General features: G+C 45.8%; 1 protein-coding gene across 1 annotated transcript in view; it reads right to left on the reverse strand.

Moving 5' to 3' along the window:
- LOC142316860 (cartilage oligomeric matrix protein-like) overlaps window positions 1-22,875 on the reverse strand; it is a 1,990,803-nt gene that overhangs the window by 571,787 nt on the left and 1,396,141 nt on the right. The window contains exon 13 of the mRNA XM_075352653.1: window positions 2,174-2,367. Coding sequence (XP_075208768.1) covers window positions 2,174-2,367 — 194 coding nt within the window. The remainder of the gene's footprint in view (window positions 1-2,173; window positions 2,368-22,875) is intronic.

The raw sequence follows: 22,875 nt of genomic DNA on the forward strand, positions 1-22,875 counted from the left end.
CCTCTTTCCTGACAGGTTCCCTTTAAGTGTTAACATGAATTGATGTCAAGATGTTACACTGTACGTGTTTATTACAGCTTCATTTATATTTTTGTTCTATGGAAAAAGTATGTACCGTATTTTTCGGACTATAAGACACACTTTTTTTCCCCCTAAATGTTGAGGGAAAGTGGGGGGGTGCATCTTATAGTCTGAATGTAGGGCTGTGGGGAATGAGGGTGCTGCGGTGGAGCGGGTCATCGGTGGCATGAGCAGGCTGTAGCAGCGCCTGCAGTGACCACGTGGACCCACTCATTTAATATGCACACCCATCCTCCCGCTCATCATCTTTCGGCGCTGATGCCGGCGCTGACAGGTGGGCGCGAGGATGTGAGGGGGAGCTGGCATGCTGGCAACTACAGCCTGGAGTGATCATGTGCGGCTGTATTCACTGCCCCCCGCGTATCATCATCAGCACAGGGTGCAGTGAATCAGTATACTCACAGGCTACAGATCCCTGCAGCACCGTGATGTCCTCCTGTCTGTGCCGGCAGTGGCTGTGTGGAGACTAGCAGTGCTAACAGCGATGATGTCATCGCTGTGCGCACGTGTCCACACGCAGCCACCTCCGGCACAGACAGGAGGACGAGCGATGCTGCAGAGATCGTGGCCGGCTCCACTCAGCGGCGCTGCTGCTGACACAGTAGGGAGGAGGAGCGATGCTGCAGGGAGTGAGGTAAGGTGAGTATGAATGTTTATTTATTTTAATTATTTTTTTTATGTGCCACAGGATGCGGGCCTTATACCAGGATGGGGTTATATTATGAGCAGGATGGGAGTATATTATGAGCAGGATGGGGGTAAATTATGAGCAGGATGGGGTTATATTATGAGCAGGATGGGGGTATATAGAAGGATGGGGGTATATTATGAGCAGGATGGGGTTATTTTATGAGCAGGATGGGGTTATTTTATGAGCAGGATGGGGGTATATGAGCAGGATGGTAGTATATAAGCAGGATGGGGGTATATTATGAACAGGATGGGGGTATATAGCAGGATGGGGTATATTATGAGCAGGATGGGGACATATAGGAGGATGGGGGTATATGAGCAGGATGGGAGTATATAAGCAGGATGGGGGTATATTATGAGCAGGATGGGGGTATATTATGAGCAGGATGGGGGTATATGAGCAAGATGGGGGTATATGAGCAGGATAGGAGTATATGAGCAGGATGGGGGTATATTATGAGCAGGATGGAGGTATATTATGAGCAGGATGGGGGTATATTATGAGCTGGATGGATATACTGTATATACAAGGCAGGAGGATTATTACCAGGATGATGTACCTTAGTAGAGAATTTGGGAACATTACCCCCATAACAGTGTCAGCAGCAGATCCTTGCCCCATAACAGTGTGTCATCATGACCACATTTTTTGTTTTAAATTTTATTTTCCTTTTTTCCTCCTCTAAAGCCAGGGTGCGTCTTATGGTCCGGTGCGTCTTATAGTCCGAAAAATACGGTATGTATTTTTGCTTATAATAAGGCATTGAAGTAAACATAAAAAAATAACAAAGAAAAGTGTTTGTCCAGCACTAATATGGATAAAACTCTCAAATTTATTAAAAAAAAAATTAAGTCATAAAACACAGGACACCTGACGAGTTTTGAACGTTAGTCCTTAGCTGTAGGTACTTACGACTACCTACAAAGTCTGCAACACGTCAGGTGTCCTGTGTTTTATGATTTAATTTATTGGTTCCAATAAATTTGAGAGCTTTATTCATATTGGTGCTGGACAAACAGTTTTCTTTGTTTACTTCCCGTGGAAGCAGCCACACATCTCCATGCACCTGCAATTTCTCTGGATCAACACAGCGGCTGTTTGGACATACAACGGACTCTCGGCGAGTCGATCATTTTGTCTTTTTTCTGTTATACTCAGATGCTTAGTTAAAAACTCAACTATTTTCTTATTTAGACCATTAAATGGTTGTAAAAACTGACCTGACCATCAAATGGAAAATCTTCTGAAAAGCAGTAAGGACAACTAAGGAAAATTTCACATTGTTTATGAGCTCATGCAAACTCTATGCAGAAGGTTTCTGGTTGAAGATGAACCAAATGCTGTGACCAAAGTATTACAAATCACAATACATTTTAATCAAAATTAAGAAAAAATTACCATCAGAATCAGCCTGGCCTGGATTAGGCACAATTCTGCAATTATCTGGTCCAGGTGGTGAGATATCAGGAATTCCATCATTATCATCATCATCATCACACTCATCTCCCATGCCGTCCTTGTCTGTATCCAACTGTGAGCTATTAATGTCTGACGGGCAGTTATCACGAGTGTCCTGATGGCCATCTCCATCTCTAATTCAACATAAATAGAAAAATAAATTGGGTTTACCGATGGATATACAGAACTCTATTAGTTTTTAGGAAAACAAAAAAAGTGGCCAGCACTAGGGATGAGCAAATGTATTTGCCACTATTCGGTATTCGACGAATAATGGGGTATTCGAGGTATTCACTATCTGACGGCTAATAGGGTATTTGCTTTGATACTTTCATTTTCATTTCTGCCTTCCTGGCGCCTTTTTCCAGCCAATGAACACAACTGATGTTGCTTGCCCTCACAGGAACGCCGCAGCCATCTTTGTTGTGGTCTTACTGTGATTGGCTTAGCCGCACAGCGTAGAACCAAGTAAAGGGACAGTGCAGTGCGTTGTTGAGATAGTGTTCCTGCTGCAAAATCCAAAATAGTCCTTTTAAGGGCTGAAGATAGTGGTACGGTCTGTTACTGAAGTCTGTGATATAGGGAGAGATTATTCACAGGCAGGGAGAGATTTAAATCTGTCCTGACATCTGCTACTAATAATCAACAATCCCAGCACTGCTACATCCCTTATGTGTGTTCTACTAGGAATAGATATTACAACTTCCTAAAAGAGGTCCCAAAATTGACAAAACAATGGGTTCAGGTGTAAGTTAAAAAAAAAAAAAATTGCTCTCACAGCCTGTGGTTCTGCCTGACGACAAATACCATAATAAATAGCATCCTGGTGGCGGCTTCATATCTTACAAAACCTACATAGTGTCCTGCTCTTATTAAAATGCAGTGTCAGTGTTACCAAAATTTTAATTAATACTCGGTGTCAGTGGCTCTACTTCTACCTGAAGGCCAATATCTTACTAGCCGCAAACTAGCATACTGGTGGCGTCTTCATATCTTACAGAACCTACATAGTGTCCTGCTTTTATTAAAACACAGTGTCAGTCTTACCAAATTTTTAATTAATACTCGGTATCAGTGGCTCTACTTCTGCCTGAAGGCCAACACCTTACTATCAGCAACCTAGCATGCTGGTGGTGGCTTGATACCTTACAGAACCTACATAGTGCCCTACTCTTATTAAAACACAGTGTCAGTGTTCAAAAATTTTAATTAATAATCGGTGTCAGTGGCTCTACTTGTGCCTGAAGGTCAATACCTTACTAGCAGCAACCTAGCATACTGGTAGTATGGTAGATTCATATCTTACAGAACCTACATAATGTCCTGCTCTTATTAAAACATAGTGTCAGTGTTACCAAATTTTAATTAATACTCAGTGTCTGTGCCTCTACTCCTGCCTGAAACAAAATACTGTTATAGCACCAAGCTAGCATCCTGGTGGTGGTGTCTTTAGATCTTACAGAACCTACACAGTGCCCTGCTCTTACTAAAATAAAGTCTGAGTGCCAAAAACCAATGCTAAAATAAAAGTTGTGTCGAACTCTGTTTTCTTTTAGGGCTGAAAGACATTCACAACATCTTTGTCGACTCCTTCAAGTGGTACTTTGTCCAATAAAGGTACCTTGCGTTTTTTAGACTTACAGAAACAGCTATCGTGGGAAACTATTAACACAAGTTTAGCAACCCGGCATCAGTGTCATTCCACTGCCTGTAAAAAAGATCACGTTACAGTATTTACCTTCAAATAATCAAACCAAAATAATGGGAAAAAGAGGCTGTAAGGGCCGTGGACAAGGTGGTAGTGACAGTGGTGGTCGCCCAAGCAGTGTCACCGAGCCAAAGGAAAAAGTTCCTGCTTTATCCACCTCTGCCTTCCTATCCTAATTTTCTTGTCCACGTGGGAAACCACTCTTGCGCCCTGAACAGTGCGAACAGGTAACGAGTTGGCTAGCAGAAAATACCTCCAGTTACTTGTCGAGTAGCAAATCCCAAGGGTCAACACAGACAGACTTGAGTAGCCCAAAGGCTGGCCCATCGAATCCTCAGCCTGGTCCTCTTTCCTCACAACATAAGTATTCAAAGGAAACATATGACCCCATATGACATATGACCCCAAAGGAGGTTACTCTAAAGAACTGTTTACAGGACCCTTTAACCTTTCTGGCCTCTCACCGTGCAACACCACCAACGCAGGTCTTGCACAGATATTTGAGCACCCAAGGCCAGAAGAAAGCCATGTTATTGGCTGTGACATGCCGGGCAATCAGGTGGAAGTGTTGGAGGATGATGGGACACAGTTGCCCTCAGGTCAGCCTGAAACCTCCATTACCAAAGATGTTGACCTTCAGGAATTTGAAGACAACCTGGTCGATGATGACGTGACTGATCCAACATGGATGGGTGGCATGGATTGCGAGAGCAGCAGTGAAGAGTATCATGTGCCCATAGTTCACAAAAAGGCTGTAAAAGATAGGGTTTCGACCACTGCCAGAGGTCAATCAACTGTGCACGTGACACTACCACCTTAGCATCTCAGAGTCCAAGGGTCCATGTACCACCTGTGCCATCTCAGAGTCCAATGGTCCATGCTGAGATTGTGTGGGAGTTTTTTTTCCAAGAGTCCTGTGAACCAAACGGTTGCCATTTGTCAAATCTGTCAGACCAAGCTTAGGAGAGGCAGAAATACTTCAAGCTTGGGTACCTCCACCATGAGAAACCATATGTTAGCCAAGCACACCACTAGGTGGTTGAAAGCTCTAAGTGAAAAACACGATTTCCAGACTCAAAACTCTGCCACTTCCCCTGGGCTGCCTGCTTCCCAAACAGGTGTGCAAGAAAGTGGCGCTGATGCCTCCTTATCCCAACCTAATGTTGGCCAAACTCAATCATCAATGACCACATCTGCTTTGGTGTCCCAGCGTTCCGTTCAGTTGTCCATAACACAGACCTTCGAAAAGAAGCGAAAATACCCCGTTATGCACTCAAGGGCAGAAAACCATAACTACACACATTGCCCGATTGATAGCACTTGAGATGTTGCCATATAGGTTTGTGGGAAAAGAGGCTTTCCGCGACCTTTTGGCGGTGTTAGAACATCGTTACTCCGTGCCTAGCCGCCACTATTTTTCACGTTGTGCCATCCCCGTGCTCTACAATCACGTGTCCATAAACATCAAATGGGCTCTCACCAATGCCATAACAAGGAAGGTCCACTTAACCACAGACACGTGGACAAGCGGAAGTGGACAGGGACGATACATCTCAATGACTGCACACTGGGTGAACCTGGTGGCGGCTGGTACAGAGTCTGAGACAGCAACATTCCATATAATTCCCACACCCAGAATAGGGGGCCCCACTTCAATCACTGTTTCTGTAGCCTCCTACACAGCAACAACTCCCTCCTCCTCCTACTCTTCATCTGGCTCCTGTGCATCCTCCTCAACATCCGCCGATGTCCAACCGTCGACATCATTCCAAAGCTGGGATCTTTGTAGCACTGCCTTGGCTAAGCGGCAACACGCTCTACTGAAGCTCATCTGTATCGAAGACAAATCGCACACGGCACCTGAGCTTTTGAAAGCAATAACTGAGCAGACAGATTAAGTGGTTTGCACCGTTAGACCTCCATCCAGAGATGGTAAGGTGCAATAATGGTCGTAATCTGGTGGCGACTTTAAAGCTTGAACAAGTTCCTTGTATGGCCCACGTTGTAAATTTTGTAGTTCAGCACTTTCTCAAAAAATACACTGGGATACCAGACCTACTTACCAAGGTACGACGTATTAGTACACATTTCCGCAAGTCATCTCCCTCTTTTGCTGGCCTGGCAGTGCTGCAGCAGCGCTTACACTTGCCTCATCTCAGACTAATATGTGACATTCCTATGAGATGGAATTCAACCTATCATATGTTGGCCAGGATCCAAGAGCAGCAGAGGGCAGTATCCCAATTCCAGCTGGAACATGCCCGTCAGACATAGCTGCCAGAAATAAGTACTGCAGAGTGGGTGTGGATTGCAGACATTTGTCAGGTCCTAGAGAATGTTGATTACTGTACCAACATTGTGAGCAGTGATGATGCTCTTATCAGCATTACCCTTACACTGATGTTTAGTGAAACGCTCTCTGGATGGTCTGACTGACCAAAGTGTTCATGCACCCGAGGTGTCTGTGGATCCAGACTTCACTATGGTTGCTAGTAATCCGCACAACCTCGGCCAACAGGCTCAGGCCACCTTTGCTCAGCATCGTGAGGATAAGGAGAATGATGAAGGAAGCCATTTTTTTTTTCTGTTCTTCCTTCCCTAAGCGCGTGTGCAGCGGGGCGGGCCAGCATGTCAGCCAATCCCAGACACACACACAGCTAAGTGGACTTTTTGCCAGACAAGCAAGGGCATGTGTCATAGGATGTCCATGTCACATGTCCCTGCATTATAAATACGGGCATCTGCCCATCAGGACGCCATTATCTGCCTTCTGCTTCTGGGTGACAGTCACCGCAGATGCATCGTCTGTCGCCGATCCTGCTGTGTACGCTCCACACACAGCGCTATACAGAATAGGGATAGAAGTTTCTTTCAGCCCTTTTAAGGGCTAATTACAGCTGGCTCAGAGCCATAGGTGACAGTCAGGTCCGCGGAAACAGTTTTTAACAGCTACAGATAAGAGCGTCTGTGTAGCTAAGCTCAGGGACTTCCTTGCTGCATTTCACCATTAGGAAGGATAGAAAGTGAGGCTTCTTTTCCTCTACACTGACCCACAACCCGGCCACTGTACCCTCCTGCCCTTTTTAGCAAAGCCATTATAATTGCAGAGTGCTGCCAGTTAGTGCCATCCAAAGAGTGGCTGCTGTCCTCCATTATTGTGGCACTTGTGCCAAGCAAGTCCCAGCACCTCTGCATTCTCCCCTCCTGCACATTTTAGCAAAGCCATTTTAATTGAAAAGAGTGCTGCCAGTTAGTGGCATCCCAAAAGTGGCTGTTGGACTTCATTAGTGTCCCACTGGTGCCAAGCTATTTCCAGCACCTCTGCATTGCACCCTCAAACTCATTGTTACTAAGCCATTATAATAGCAAACACTGAGGAAACTTAGTGGCATCCTAAAAGTGGCTGTTGGACTTCATTAGTGTCCCACTGGTGCCAAGCTATTTCCAGCACCTCTGCATTGCACCCTCAAACTCATTTTTTACTAAGCCATTATAATAGCAAACACTGAGGAAACTTAGTGGCATCCTAAAAGTGGCTGTTAGACTTCATTAGTGTCCCACTGGTGCCAAGCTATTTCCAGCACCTCTGCATTGCACCCTCAAGCTCATTGTTACTAAGCCATTATAATAGCAAACACTGAGGAAACTTAGTGGCATCCTAAAAGTGTCTGTTAGACTTCATTAGTGTCCCACTGGTGCCAAGCTATTTCCAGCACCTCTGCATTGCACCCTCAAGCTCATTTTTACTAAGCCATTATAATAGCAAACACTGAGAAAACTTAGTGGCATCCTAAAAGTGGCTGTTGGACTTCGATAGTGACCCACTGGTGCCAAGCTATTTCCATCACCTCTGCATTGCAACCTCAAACTCATTTTTACTAAGCCATTATAATAGCAAAGCAGTAACAATGAAGGAGAAGGAGGATCCAGCACAAATTCCTTTAGTTAATAATTTCTTCCTTTATTTAATATATTAAAAACATTCTGAGACCGAAGATGAAGACATATTATAACGCATAGGTACTCTTTACGCGTTTCGGACTTAAAAATTAAAAACAACAAAGTCCTTAGTCATAAGTGACCTATGCCAAACTGGAAGCTGTTCATATAGAGGAGGCAACCTGACCCAACACCAGGAAATGAATGAGAATGCAGTAATTACTTGTGGGGAGGGGATAATTAATTAACTGGCTTAGCTAATCAGAATAAATTGGAATAAGAGCCTAAAAATAGCATAATAGTATCAGAGGTATCAGAATTATGACATGAATTATAATATGAATTGTAAAAATTCCAAGGATACATACATAAATAAATAGATGAATAAACAGATACGTATGGGTACACATATGCTCACAACATGCAAGTGAGAAAAAAAAACAAAAAACAAAAAAAAACGATAAGTGGCAACGCGGCTCTTCACGCAAGTAGTTGTCATACACCCCACACATTGCAGGGCTTACCTGTGGGGGAACTCCTGCGGGCTAAGAGGCTGTGTTCCTCTGAGCTGTCTTATTCCAAAGAGGCTGCCCATATTAATCATAGACTAAGGAAGAGAGGTCACTCCAATCGGATTATAAACAGAGCATCATCTATCGCAGATAGTAAAACCCATCCCGACCTGTTGCAGGATCCTGATAAATCTGTCAAACAAATGGACAGGATCACTTTTTCTTCCCCATTTAGTGTGGATTTTTTCCGCATTTTGGCTATGTGCGCACTTACCGGATTTTGCCGCGGATTTTCCGCGGATTTGCTGCATGTTTCGCTGCAGAAAATGTTCATAACATCTCTGCAGTGAATCACCAGCAAATCCTATGGAGAAAAAAAATCCTGTGCGCACTAGGCAGAATTTGACAGCTGCATGTTTTGCTGCGGAAATCCCGCAGCAAAAACAAGTGCATGTCACTTCTTTTCCGCAGGTAGCTGCGGGTTTTCCCTAATCTAATGTAAAAATCACGCAGGGAACAGCTTGCGGAAAAACCGCACCAAATCCGCACCAATTCCGCACCAAATCCGCAACAAAACGCGACAATCCGCATGCGGATTTGGGTGTGGATTTGATGCAGATTTTTTCCGCAGGTGATAAGATCTTTGAGAGCCTGCGGAATTTACGCAAGGAAATTTCATTTCCCAGTGTGCACATAGCCTAAGGAGGTTATTCTCTGTTTTCTCCCCCTTCTCCGGCAGGATGAGGTGTTAGATTCTATCCTTTCACAGGGGGTTAATGTGGTAGTGAAAAGAGCATGTATAGAGGGTAACATGATCGCATTAAGCATGTATACAGCCCAAAAACCGAAAAAAACCTGGCTCAGCATCACAGGTTCTTAAAAGTGCGGTTCTAGCTGCTGTGGGTTATGTAAATGTATGCACACAAATAAAGCAATTAGTGACAGTAACAATAAAATTCATAAAATTGGTTCTTTCATTAACTGCTCTACCACACATGTTGTGTATAAAGCCACATGTACTACTTGCGGTAAGACTTACATAGGCTGCACCTCCAGACCCCTGAGAGTTAGGATATCTGAGCACACTAGAGTTGCACAAAATCAGAACTCATTTACCCACAGTGAACTTCCATCGCAGAAACGATCCTTATCAGGCCTTACCAAGAATTCTATAAACCATCACCTAGCAGATTTTTCCTCTCTTACAGTCACGGGTATAGAATATGTTCCCAAACCTCCCCGTGGTGGTGATTGGTTCCAAGCGTTGTTGCATACTGAGGCGGAATGGATCCTCAGGCTGAATACCAGACACCCGGGAGGTCTGAACTACCGTTCAGACCTGCGCTACATTTTCTGAATGCTTAATGGGGATCCTTCTGCAAAGCAATGCAGTTTTGCATAGGTTGATATGAATGATTGGCGAATAGCTGGGGGGAGGGAGAGGTACACGTGATTTAAACATGCTATGTGAATAGTGGAATATGTGACCCTTTATGTGGGAACACTTTTTGGACATGTTAGCCAATAAGATGATATTATATTATTATATGCATGAGTGACTACGGGCTCAACGTAATATATTAATCTGATCATATATGATCATTATATTTCTTTCAAACAATAATAATGACTTTTTAGAATAATATTTCTAGTATTGATTTTTTCTGCTTGTTGTTATATCCATTAATATTTAGTTTTTGGGGTTTTTTTTTGTTTTTTTTTATTCAAGTTCGTTATTGCTCGTTTTTTTCACTCATCCATATTTTACTATACTATAAAATAAAATATACTATACCATAAAATAAAACCAAACAAAATCAATCATCTACCTATATATATATTTTTGGATTTCCCTACATGTTTCTTTTCAGATTTTTTTTTTTTTCTCACTTGCATGTTGTGAGCATATGTGCACCCATATGTATCTGTTTATTCATCTATTTATTTATGTATGTATCCTTGGAATTTTTACAATTCATATTATAATTCATGTCATAATTCTGATACCTCTGATACTATTATGCTATTTTAAAGGCCCAGTCACACTAAACAACTTACCAGCGATCCCAACAATGATCAAACCTGATAGGGATCGCTGGTAAGTTGCTAGGAGGTTGCTGGTGAGATGTCACACTTCAGTGATCCCACCAGCAACCTGACCTGGCAGGGATCGCTGGAGCGTCGCTACACTGTTTGCTGGTGAGCTAACCAGCAACCAGTGACCAGCCCCCAGTCAGCAGCGCCACGTGGAAGCGATGCTGCGCTTGGTAACTAAGGTAAATATCAGGTAACCAACCCGATATTTACCTTGGTTACCAGCACACACCGCTTAGCGCTGACTCCCTGCTAACCTAGCCATAGTACACATCTGGTTAATTACCCGATGTGTTCTCTGCTATGTGTGCAGGCAGCAGGAGCCGGCTTCTGCGGATGCTGGTAACCACGGTAAACATCGGGTAACCAAGAAGCCCTTACCTTGGTTACCCGATATTTACCTTTGTTACCAGCGTCCCCACTCTCACGCTACCACAGTGCCGGCTCCCTGTTCCCTGCACTCCTAGCCACAGTACACATTGGGTAATTAGCCGATGTGTACTGTTGCTACGTGTGCAGAGAGCAGGAGCCGGCACTGGCAGCGTGAGAGCGGGGACGCTGGTAACGAAGGTAAATATCGGGTAACCAAGGTAAGGGCTTCTTGGTTACCCGATGTTTACCGTGGTTACTACCGTCGGCAGAAGCCGGCTCCTGCTGCCTGCACATTTAGTTGTTGCTCTGTCGCTGTCAGACACAGCGATGTGTGCTTCACAGTGGGAGAGCAAAAACTAAAAAATGGCCCAGGACATTCAGTAACAACCAACGACCTCACAGCAGGGGCCAGGTTGTTGCTGGATGTCACACACAGCAACATCACTAGCAACATCGCTGCTACGTCACAAAAGTTCTTCGTTAGCAGCGATGTTGCTAGCGATGTTGCTTAGTGTGACGTGACCTTTAGGCTCTTATTCCAACTTATCCTGATTAGCTAAGCCAGTTAATTAATTATCCCCTCCCCACAAGTAATTACTGCATTCTCATTCATTTCCTGGTGTTGGGTCAGGTTACCTCCTCTATATGAACACATTCCAGTTTGGCATAGGTCACTTATGACTAAGGACTTTGTTGTTTTTCATTTTTAAGTCCGAAACGCGTAAAGAGTAGCTATGCGTTATAATATGTCTTCATCTTCGGTCTCAGAATGTTTTTAATACATTAAATAAAGGAAGAAATTATTTTTAACTAAAGGAATTTGTGCTGGATCCTCCTTCTCCTTCATTGTTACCGCTTAACTCAGGCTGGCCTGGACCTACCAGCGGATCCGTGCACCCTGAAGATCTGAGCAGTCTGGCTGGCAGGTGAGCTGAAAAAATTTTTCTTTTTCATTCACGCTCAGTTTTGGTCTTTTTTCGTGCTCCCTGCCACCCCTGATAAGCTGCATATATTTCCTTTTTTCTACACATTTATCTATTTACATGTGTATTTGGACACAATGTTATTGTGACGAAACATCTAAATACTAGGAGAGACCGAAGTGTTGATTTTTTGCAATTTTTTTTCTTCATACTGGAACCTGTTCACACTAATACTCTCACTGAATAAACTGCTCCTGTCAGGTTTCCAGGTTTTCCAGTTCTCTTTTGATTGCCCTTGCCCTCGGTTAACATGGAGGTTACCGTTCTGTTGCCCTACTTCCTGTCCAGCTGCTTAAAAGGCCGCCTCTAAGTCCAGTCCAGTGCCTGAGTATACTGCCTGCTGTGTGCTCCTGCTGTGTTGCTGCTTATTCCTGATTGCCTCTGGATTCCCCTAAAAGACTACCTACCGATTGACTCTGGACTGTACCCGGCTCTTCAAGGCTGTGCCCGGATTCTGTTTACCATCTTCGGTCAGCACTCCGCCTGGTTCTCTATTGGTTCGTAACCATTCTGGACAAACATTTCCCGTACGGACACTCATTGACTTTACCGCTTGCTCCTTATCCCGGCTGCTGCGCACTTAGGCCTTCCGGGGTAGATTGCCAGACAGTCCCTGTATAGGGGTTCGCTCTGGTGGTCTCCCTGGGGGAGTCCGGTGCGTGGTCCCGGGAATTCCCTCCGCGTCGATTCCGGAAAGTATTGCATGTGTTATTGTGTTGCTGTGTTGTTCTGTATCTACCGTGGTTGCATACTATAAAACATCTTGTACCCGGAACTCGTCTCTGATTGTCATTGCCCTACGCTATCGAAATCCTCAGAACATAGAATAAGTATTACAGCTCCTCTCTCCAGATTATTTAAAATGGACACCTCAACGTTTCTAGAGAATGAGGAATGAAGGAGGGTGGATACCATCTTCTCTGAGTCTACTGCTACACGTGCAGCACAAAGTGATGACTCACATAATGAGAGCATACACACTTTCTGGGATCTGGAAAAGTTGTCCATACAAAGATTAAAGATGTGGTGGGATTCAATGACTTTGAAAAAATACATTGAAAAGGACATGGTCCCTAGGGGCCTAAGGCTATGTGCGCACTAGAAATGTGAAGTTTCTCAAGAAAATTTCTTGAGAAACTTCTGCCAGTGAAAGATTTCCGGACCTGCGGAAAAAATTCGCACCAAATCCGCATGCGGTTTTGCCGCGGATTTGCCGCGGATTTGCCGCGGATTTACCGCAGGTTTGTCCCTGCAATAAATAATAAAGATAATCGATAGACAGATAATGGATAGAGGGAAAGATGGATAGATGAATAGATGAATAGATAGATAGATAGAGGGATAGATAGATAGATGAATAGATGAATAGATAGAGGGATAGATGGATAGATAGATAGAGGGATAGATGGATAGATAGATAGATAGATAGAGGGATAGATGGATAGATAGATAGAGGGATAGATGGATAGATAGATAGATAGATAGATAGAGGGATAGATAGATAGATAGATAGATAGATAGATAGATAGAGGGATAGATGGATAGATAGATAGAGGGATAGATGGATAGATAGATAGAGGGATAGATAGATAGATAGATAGATGAGAAAAACCTATATAATGTTCCACCTCCCTGCATTTTCTAAGCTGGCACCCTTTAGTGACTTTCATGTGGCACTAAAGGGTGCTTAGCCTTGTATTTAGCCATAAAATAAATAAATAATTAAAAAAAAACGACGTGAGGTCCCCCCATTTTTTGTAGCCAGCTAGGGTAAAGCAGACGGCTGCAGCCTGCAGACCACCGCTGGCAGCTTCACCTTGGCTGATAATCCAAAACAGTGGGCACCCCACGCTGTTATTTTAAATTATATAAATAATTTAAAACAAAAAACGTGCGGTCCCCCCCATATTGGATCACCAGCCAAGGTAAAGCGGACAGCTGGGGTCTGATATTCTCAGACTAGGGAGGTCCACTGTTATTGGACACTCCCCAGCCTAAAAATAGCAGGCCGCAGCCGCCCCAGAAGTGGCGCATCCATTAGACGTGCCAATCCTGGCGCTTTGCCCCAGCTCATCCCGCGCCCTGGTGCGTTGGCAAACGGGGTAATATATGGGGTTGATGCCAGATGTGTAATGTCACCTGGCATCAAGCCCTGGGGTTGGTGAGGTCAGGCGTCTATCAGATACCCGACATCACCAACCCAGTCAGTAATAATTAAAAAATAGACAACAAAAAAGGTTTTATTTGAAAAAACACTCCCCAAAACATTCCCTCTTTAACCAATTTATTGAAAAGAGCACAATCAATTCCACGTCCAGCGTAATCCAATAAGGGAGGGGGGCACGGCGATCCATACCATAGTCACTGTCCCAGTCAATGAAGAACAGAATGTTCCCCATTGGCTGGGAGAGCAATGCAGTGACCTGAGCTAACATCAATAGGTCAGCTCAGGTCACTGCAGGGGATGACGAGCGCTGCCATCAGGAGCATAGATGAGATCATTACCTTCTGTGATCATCTCCTGTACTGCTGACGTCAGCGCTGTCACTGACTTCTATGCCCGCCGCGTTGTCAGAAGTATCGCGAGAGCCCGTGACGTCACCGCTAGTGACAGTCTCGGGCCGCTCGCGAGACGGGCATAGACAGCAGTGACCGCGGTGACGTCAGGAGGCAGGAGATCGTGACAGCAGGTAATGATCTCACCTCCTGACAGCAGCGATCGTCATCCCCGCGGCTCCCAGCACTGCAGGATGTCAGTGTCTGCCTGCGCTGCCGCGTGACAGGCTGCTGACACTGCGGGCAGACACTGACACCCTGCAGTGCTGGCAGCCGCGAGGCTGGAGCGGGACACAGACTGCACGGGACAGACCTGGAGGTCGCACGGAAGCGCTTCTGTGCGGCGTCCAGGGAGTGTGACGTCTGTGTTTACTCTGCTCCGCCTCCTCTTCCTGGCATAATGACATCGCTTCCTGCAAAACCGCAGGCAGCGATGAGCATTCCCGCAGGTAATTCGCGGCTATTCCGGTGGTATACCGCACATCATTGCTACCTGCGGAATACCCCCGGAATACCGCAGGTACCTGCGGAAATTAATGGACATGCACATTTTCTCAAGAAAGTTTCTCGAGAAAATTTTCTCAAGAAATTTTCTTGAGAAAAATCCGCACAGTGCGCACAGCTATTTTTTTTTCTCATTGAATTTCATGGGAAATGTCTGCACAAAGATTGCAGACATTTCTCAAGAAATTTCCGGGGCAAATCCGCGGGTAAATCCGCAGGTAAAAAGCTCTAGTGCGCACTGTGATAACACGCTCCGGGATCGCCTTTGCTGGGTTCAAAGGGCACGTATTCACCTCAGGCAGACAGCCGAATTCAAGGTGTAACTGACGCTTGGTCAGGTTTATTGCAGTGAAGCATAAACAAAAAGAAAAAAAAACACCAACAAAATAAATCCTTGCCTGTCCGGCACTAACTATACACGGTGTTATCCTAACTACCAACTGGAGGGCTTCTCCCTTCCAGCTAAACCATACAAACATCAGGCACTGCTCCTCACAAGTGTCTCCTACACAGACAGGCTTACTGTGTTCCCAGATGGAGACCCTCCCCCAACTTCCCAGATTCCTTTTACCTCCGTCCTTCACCTCCCATTAATCCATTAGTAGCCAGGTGATCCTGGCCAGGCTAAGTCACATAGGACCGATACCGGGGTGAGATATACCTGCCCTCATCCACTAAACCCACATGAGTCTCACATATCCCCCCCCTCTGCTCAGACCACTGCAGCTGAGCAACAGCACCCACAAAACAGTGCACACGAGACAGGGCATCAGCATTCCCCATCCGCACCCCCGGGCGGTGCTCCACTGTAAAACGGTAGGCCTGAAGTGCAAGGAACCACCGGGTCACTCGGCCATTCCGATCCTTATTCAAGTGCATCCACTTGAGAGGGGCATGGTCAGTGATCAGCCGGAACTTCCTTCCTATCAAGTAATATTTAAGGGACTCTAGAGCCCACTTAATGGCTAAGCATTCTTTTTCCACTATGGCATAGTTGCGTTCATGCTTATTAAGTTTCCGACTAAGATAAAGGACCGGATGTTCCTCTCCGTCCTTCAGTTGTGACAATACAGCCCCTATACCGGCATCAGAAGCGTCCGTTTGGACCACGAACTCGCTGCGGAAGTCAGGAGTCATTAGCACAGGTTGAGAGCAAAGAGCTAGTTTTAAGTTATGGAAGGCTTCTTCGGCTGCCGAGGTCCATTTGATCATGACAGAGTCTTTCCCTTTGGTAAGGTCCGTCAGGGGAACAGCGGTAGCCGCGAAATTGGGAATGAACCGTCGGTAGTAGCCAGCTATTCCCAAAAACGCTCTCACCTGCTTCTTGTTGACTGGTTGCGGCCATTTCTGAATGGCTTGTATCTTGTCAATCTGGGGTTTAACAATTCCCCTCCCAATTACGTATCCCAAATACCGGGCTTCTTCCAGCCCGATATGACATTTCTTGGGGTTTGCTGTTAGACCCGCCTCCCGCAGGTCCTCAATCACAGCCTCTAGTTTCTGGAGGTGCGTCTCCCAGTCCAGGCTGTAAATGACTATGTCATCCAAATACGCAGAAGCATACTGCCTATGGGGCCTCAGGACTCGGTCCATCAACCTTTGAAAGGTTGCCGGTGCCCCGTGTAGTCCAAACGGCATATACACATACTGGTATAAACCTTCCGGTGTAGAAAACGCGGTTTTCTCTTTAGCGGCCTCTGTTAGCGGGATCTGCCAATAGCCCTTCGTTAAGTCTAGGGTCGTGATATACCGGGCTTTTCCAAGCCGATCTATTAATTCATCGACCCGTGGCATAGGGTATGCATCAAATTTGGAGACCGCATTTAATCTCCTGAAGTCATTGCAGAATCTAATGGAGCCGTCTGGTTTCGGTATTAACACAATCGGACTCGACCAGGCGCTATGCGATTCCTCGATTACACCTAACTCCAACATGGTCTTCACTTCTCGGGAGACAGCTTCCCGCCGAGCCTCCGGTATTCGGTAGGGCTTTACCTGAACTGTTACCCCAGGCTCTGTTATGATGTCATGTTTAATGAGAGTGGTCTGCCCGGGCTTTTCCGAGAAAAACTCGTGATTGTTGATTACAAACTGCTTGACGTCGGTCTTTTGCCGCTCCGACAGAGTCTCCGCCGTCCCGACATCCGGTATGGTCTGCTTGCAGACCGGAAGGGCCAGACCTGCTGACAGAGCTGGACGGTCCTTCCAGGGTTTTATCAGATTCACGTGATAAATCTGTTCAGGCTTCCTTTTACCAGCCTGGTACACTTTGTAGTTTACCTCACCCACCCGTTCCTTAATTTCAAAGGGGCCTTGCCACTTTGCCAGAAATTTGCTTTCTGCCGTGGGGACCAGGATCAACACCCTATCTCCGGGTGCAAAAGTACGGATCTTGGCCCCCCTATCATAAATCCTTTTCTGTGCTCCTTGAGCCTGTATCATATGCTCTTTAACGATGGGCATCACCGCCGCAATACGGTCCTGCATTTGGGTTACATGGTCTATTACGCTTTTGAACGGGGTGACCTGTCCCTCCCAGGTTTCTTTAGCGACATCTAACAGTCCACGGGGCCGTCGGGCGTACAGAAGCTCGAAAGGAGAGAACCCGGTGGAAGACTGGGGCACCTCCCGGATGGCAAAAAGCAAATACGGGAGTAAGTAGTCCCAGTTCTTCCCGTCCTTGTCTATCGCCTTACGGAGCATCTGTTTCAAAGTTTTGTTAAACCGTTCGACCAGTCCGTCCGTTTGAGGGTGATACACGGAGGTGCGTAACTGTGCTATTTGTAACAGCCTGCAGAGTTCTTTCATTACTTTAGACATAAAGGGGGTTCCTTGGTCTGTGAGTATTTGTTTTGGGACACCAACCCGACTAAACACATGGACCAGCTCCTTGGCAATGGTCTTGGTGGCCGTGTTACGCAAAGGGATGGCCTCGGGGTAACGAGTGGCATAATCCAAGATGACAAGGATGTGCTGGTGTCCTCGTGCAGACTTGGGGAGGGGTCCAACTAAATCCATCCCAATTCTCTCAAATGGGATCTCGATGATAGGCAGAGGTACTAAGGGGCTACAGAAACGGGGCCTAGGCGCAGAGATTTGGCAGTCAGGACAAGACTCGCAATAGGTGCGAATATCGTGATGCATGCCGGGCCAAACAAAACAGTGTAATATCCTTTCGGTAGTTTTCTGGACCCCCAGGTGTCCCCCCATCATGTGTCCGTGTGCCAGGTCCAGCACTCTCCGCCTGTAGGCTCTCGGCACAACCAATCGTTGTACTGTGTCATCCCCCTTCTTCTCTATCTGATAGAGAAAGTCATTCTCCAGTGCCATGTAGGGGTAAGACAGCCTAGTACCTGCATCCACCTGCACCCCGTTTATCATTTTAACATTTTTTATAGCCTGAGAAAGGGTAGGATCTCTCATTTGCTCACTTTGGAAGTCATCTTTCTGGACTTCCAAATTCAGCCAAGAGGAAGGGGGACAGCCACCCGTGTCCGCCTCTGCCCCGGGTTCATCGGAATCACCCGCCAGAACTGAAAAGGGGAACTGGGGGTTGTTTTCAGCGGATTCCTCCTCTGAACCCTCTTGTGGGGCATCCTCTAGTGGCTCCGGGCCCACACAAGGTGTGGGAGAAGGATCATCCGTGCGGCTACCCTGGGGTACTAATTGGTTCTCCCACAACTGCCAGAAGTGGGGAAAATCCCTGCCCAAAATGATATCATGCAATAGTGCTGGTACTAGTCCCACCTTATGATGCACAGACCCATAGGGCGTAGTAATGCAGGAGACCGTTGTGAGGTACGAGCAGGTGTCTCCATGCACACATGTCACAGAAAATTTATCTGACGGTCCCATCGGGACTGCCACCAGACTGGCCTTTACCAGAGTCACCACACTTCCCGAGTCTAATAGTGCAACAACAGTATTGCCATCAATGGACACTTCACACAGGTGTTTTTTCATATCGCCTTGACATGCAGCAACACACACTACCCGTGCAACCATAGCCCTGCGTTTTTCAAAGTCCGTGACATCACACTGCATCGGTTCTGCAGTTACTGGACAGTTTGCAGCAATGTGGCCCGCCTCCTGGCAGCGGAAACACCTCACGGGCCCCTTGCTAAGACCATAGTTTGGCACCTTAGCCCTCACAGGGCCAGCAGTCCTGTTTTCCTCCTCCACTGCCTTAGGATATTTTCCTCCTCCCCATGACCCTGGAACAGTCTTACCAGATCCTCGTCGAGAAGGGGAAGAGCGAGGATGTGTAGCATCGTCCATAAGTCCTTCTGCCAAGGAATAACGCTCCACTAGATCCACTAGCTGATCTGCTGTCGTGGGGTTTCCATGGCTTACCCACCTCTTCAGAGATGGCGGTAGAGCTCTTAGGTATTTATCAAGAACGATTCTTTGTACCATCTCTGGCGCCGTCAGAACCTCGGGCTGTAGCCATTTCTTGGTCAAGTGAATGAGGTCAAACATCTGTGACCGCGGTGGTTTATCGGGCTGATAAGTCCATTGATGAACTCTCTGTGCTCGCACGGCCGTCGTCACTCCCAGCCGGGCAAGGATCTCGGCTTTTAGTTTATCAAAGTCATGCGCTGCTTCAGGCTCAAGATCAAAGTAGGCTTTTTGTGCCTCACCTGCCAGAAACGGTGCAAGCAAGTCGGCCCATCGCTCCTTTGGCCACTTTTCCCGCTCCGCCGTCCGTTCAAACGTGGTCAGGTAAGCTTCCACATCGTCCTCTGTGGTTAATTTCTGCCAGCACCGACTCACATGAATCACCCTCTGGTCAGCCTCCGCATTACTCTCCGGTACGGTCGCCAGACGCTGCGCCACCTGCTGCAAAAGTTGGCGGTCTTTAACCGTCGATTCCACCAGTTCCTTCAACTGTGCCGACATCAAGCGATTTGCCTCTTGCTGCACAGCTGCGGATTGTACCAGCGCTTTCACCACGTCATCCATTATGATGCGCTGTAACGTGCTGCCCGCGTTCTCCACCACAATGTGATAACACGCTCCGGGATCGCCTTTGCTGGGTTCAAAGGGCACGTATTCACCTCAGGCAGACAGCCGAATTCAAGGTGTAACTGACGCTTGGTCAGGTTTATTGCAGTGAAGCATAAACAAAAAGAAAAAAAAACACCAACAAAATAAATCCTTGCCTGTCCGGCACTAACTATACACGGTGTTATCCTAACTACCAACTGGAGGGCTTCTCCCTTCCAGCTAAACCATACAAACATCAGGCACTGCTCCTCACAAGTGTCTCCTACACAGACAGGCTTACTGTGTTCCCAGATGGAGACCCTCCCCCAACTTCCCAGATTCCTTTTACCTCCGTCCTTCACCTCCCATTAATCCATTAGTAGCCAGGTGATCCTGGCCAGGCTAAGTCACATAGGACCGATACCGGGGTGAGATATACCTGCCCTCATCCACTAAACCCACATGAGTCTCACAGCACATAGCCTAAGAATTAAAAAATCCCCCACTTACATCTTTTCAGACAAATTTATGGAGGAATGGAATTCTATACTAACATCTTGTTCACTTAAATTAATGGATCTGATTGTCAAAGAGGAACAGCTACGAATTCTGGATTTAGATAGCAAGATCAGTGGTGTACATGACTACCTTGTCAAAACTTATGATAAATCTGATTTTGACAAATTGAACTCCAGATTCAGAAATACCATTGATAATATTGAATCTGAAATCATGGAGCTCAAGCAGGGCAAATACCACAGGGATGTCAAAGACTATGAGTCTAAACAGGTATATACATGGTAGAGTGTCAGGAGGAATAAATCTATCTTGAAAAAACGTCAACATAATTCTCATAGTGATAGGTTTGTGAACTTTTCCTCCACTGATTTTGACTCAACAGATGGCAGCATTAGCTCACATGAATCAACTAGAGAAGTCCACACCCCCCGGCATACAAAAAACTTGACGCTTACAAAAAACGCAAATCGCGGAGAGGGGGGAGGAAACACAGGCATCATAGAGGAGAGATATCCCCTACGCTCCAAGAAGCGTCGGTATTGGAGGAATTAAACCCTCAGAACCTCTTGAAATTGCTGTTGTGAACCTCTCTGCATGTGTTTTGAGCTCTGCCCAGATTGATATCCTACAAAAAGGTTTAAACCTTGCCCCGAACAATCGAGCTAACCTTTTCCAGACAATAAAAGATGTGAACAGATTCATTAGGAACCTCACTGTGAAGCGACACTTTTTCAAGGCTGATGATGACGCTTGTGAGGACGCTAATGTACCATCTCCAGAGACAGATGAAGTTACCACCATCCCTTTATATTTCAATCTCAAAGAACAGATCTCCATTACCAACTTACAGGAATTGAGTGACTCCAGCATTACTTTGCCAAATCCACCCCCCCTTTAACACCAAAAATCCATATTTTTATCCTGTGGCCTCTAGAGTGCCTGTTATGGACGCTTACCAGGACCTCATAGAAACTGAGGTCAGACAAATTCTCATGTCCACACCTAGCGCCCAAGATAACCTGTCCATTCAGGAGAGAAAGTCACTTAATGCACTGAAGAATAATGAACACATTATTATCCGGAAAGCGGACAAAGGGGGATCGGTCGTGGTGTTAGATAGTGCACTATATGAAAAAGAAATGAATTTGATCCTAGCTGACTCTTCCACTTACAAACGCCTTTCTAGTGATCCTACTTTAATTTTCTATGAAAAATTGCGGAATATTTTGTCACAGGGACTAGAGTGGAGTGTGATCAATAAAAAGACATATGACTATCTTTTGATAGATAAACCCATATGTCCTATCTTTCAGGGACTCCCTAAGTTACATAAGGGTGTATTTCCCGGTCCCTAAAGGTGGCTTTACACACTGCAACATCGCAAACGACATCGCTGTAACGTCACCGGTTTTGTGACATAATAGCGACCTCCCCAGCGACATTGCAGTGTGTGAAACACATCAGCGACCTGGCCCCTGCTGTGAAGTTGCTGATCGCTGCAAATCGTTCAGGACCATTCTTTGGTCCTTTGTTTCCCGCTGTGCAGCATGATCGCTAGAAAGTCTCAGTGTGTAAAGGGGACTTTACAGCGACTTCGTTAGCGACTTCCCTTTCAAAAAGCTGCTTTACAACGTCCCCAATGACTAGCTAGGTCGTTCTGCAGATCCGGATCGCTGTTGCACCGTTGGCCAGGTCTGCCTGTTTGACAGCTCAGCAGAGACTTTGTAGCGATCCCGGCCAGGTTTGGATCGCTGGTGGGATCGCTAGAAAGTCTCAGTGTGTAAAGGGGCCTTTAGGCCCATAGTGGCTAGTACAGGTTCCCTGACCAGCAACCTTAGTGATTGGTTGGATAATATCCTCCAACCACTTATGAAAAGGACAGTAGGCCATATAAGAGATACTAAGAGTCTGTTACAAAATTTGGAGAAAGTGAATTGGACTGTCGATTCGTTTTGGATAACTAGTGATGTGGTATCATTATACCCTAGTATCCCCCACGACGAAGCTTTGCAATACTTGTTCTTCCATTTGGAAAAATACAGCTCATTAGACGACAATTTTAAGGAATATGTCCTTATGACCACTGGTTTCCTTTTAAGGCATATTTTTTTCCAATTTAGTGGTACCTACTATCTTCAAATTTCTGGATGCCCTATGGGTGCCAGCTTTTCATGCGCATTGGCCAACATTTATATGGCATACTGGGAGGAGCAATATATTCATACTGATAGTAATCCATTTTTGAATCAAATCTCCTGGTATGCCAGATATGTAAATGATCAGTTGTTAATATGCAATATTCACCAACAAGGTACACCTCAGGATTTTTCTGATTCCCTGAATGCATACTTTAACAAAAACAGCTTGAATTTAAAGTTCACAATGAATATCTATAATCAGCTGGCACCATTCTTAGACATCCAATTATTTGGTAACCCCATAACTGGAACTATCGATTCTACTCTTTAT

This window comes from Anomaloglossus baeobatrachus, chromosome 1, assembly GCF_048569485.1.
Source record: "Anomaloglossus baeobatrachus isolate aAnoBae1 chromosome 1, aAnoBae1.hap1, whole genome shotgun sequence".
NCBI lineage: Eukaryota > Metazoa > Chordata > Amphibia > Anura > Aromobatidae > Anomaloglossus > Anomaloglossus baeobatrachus.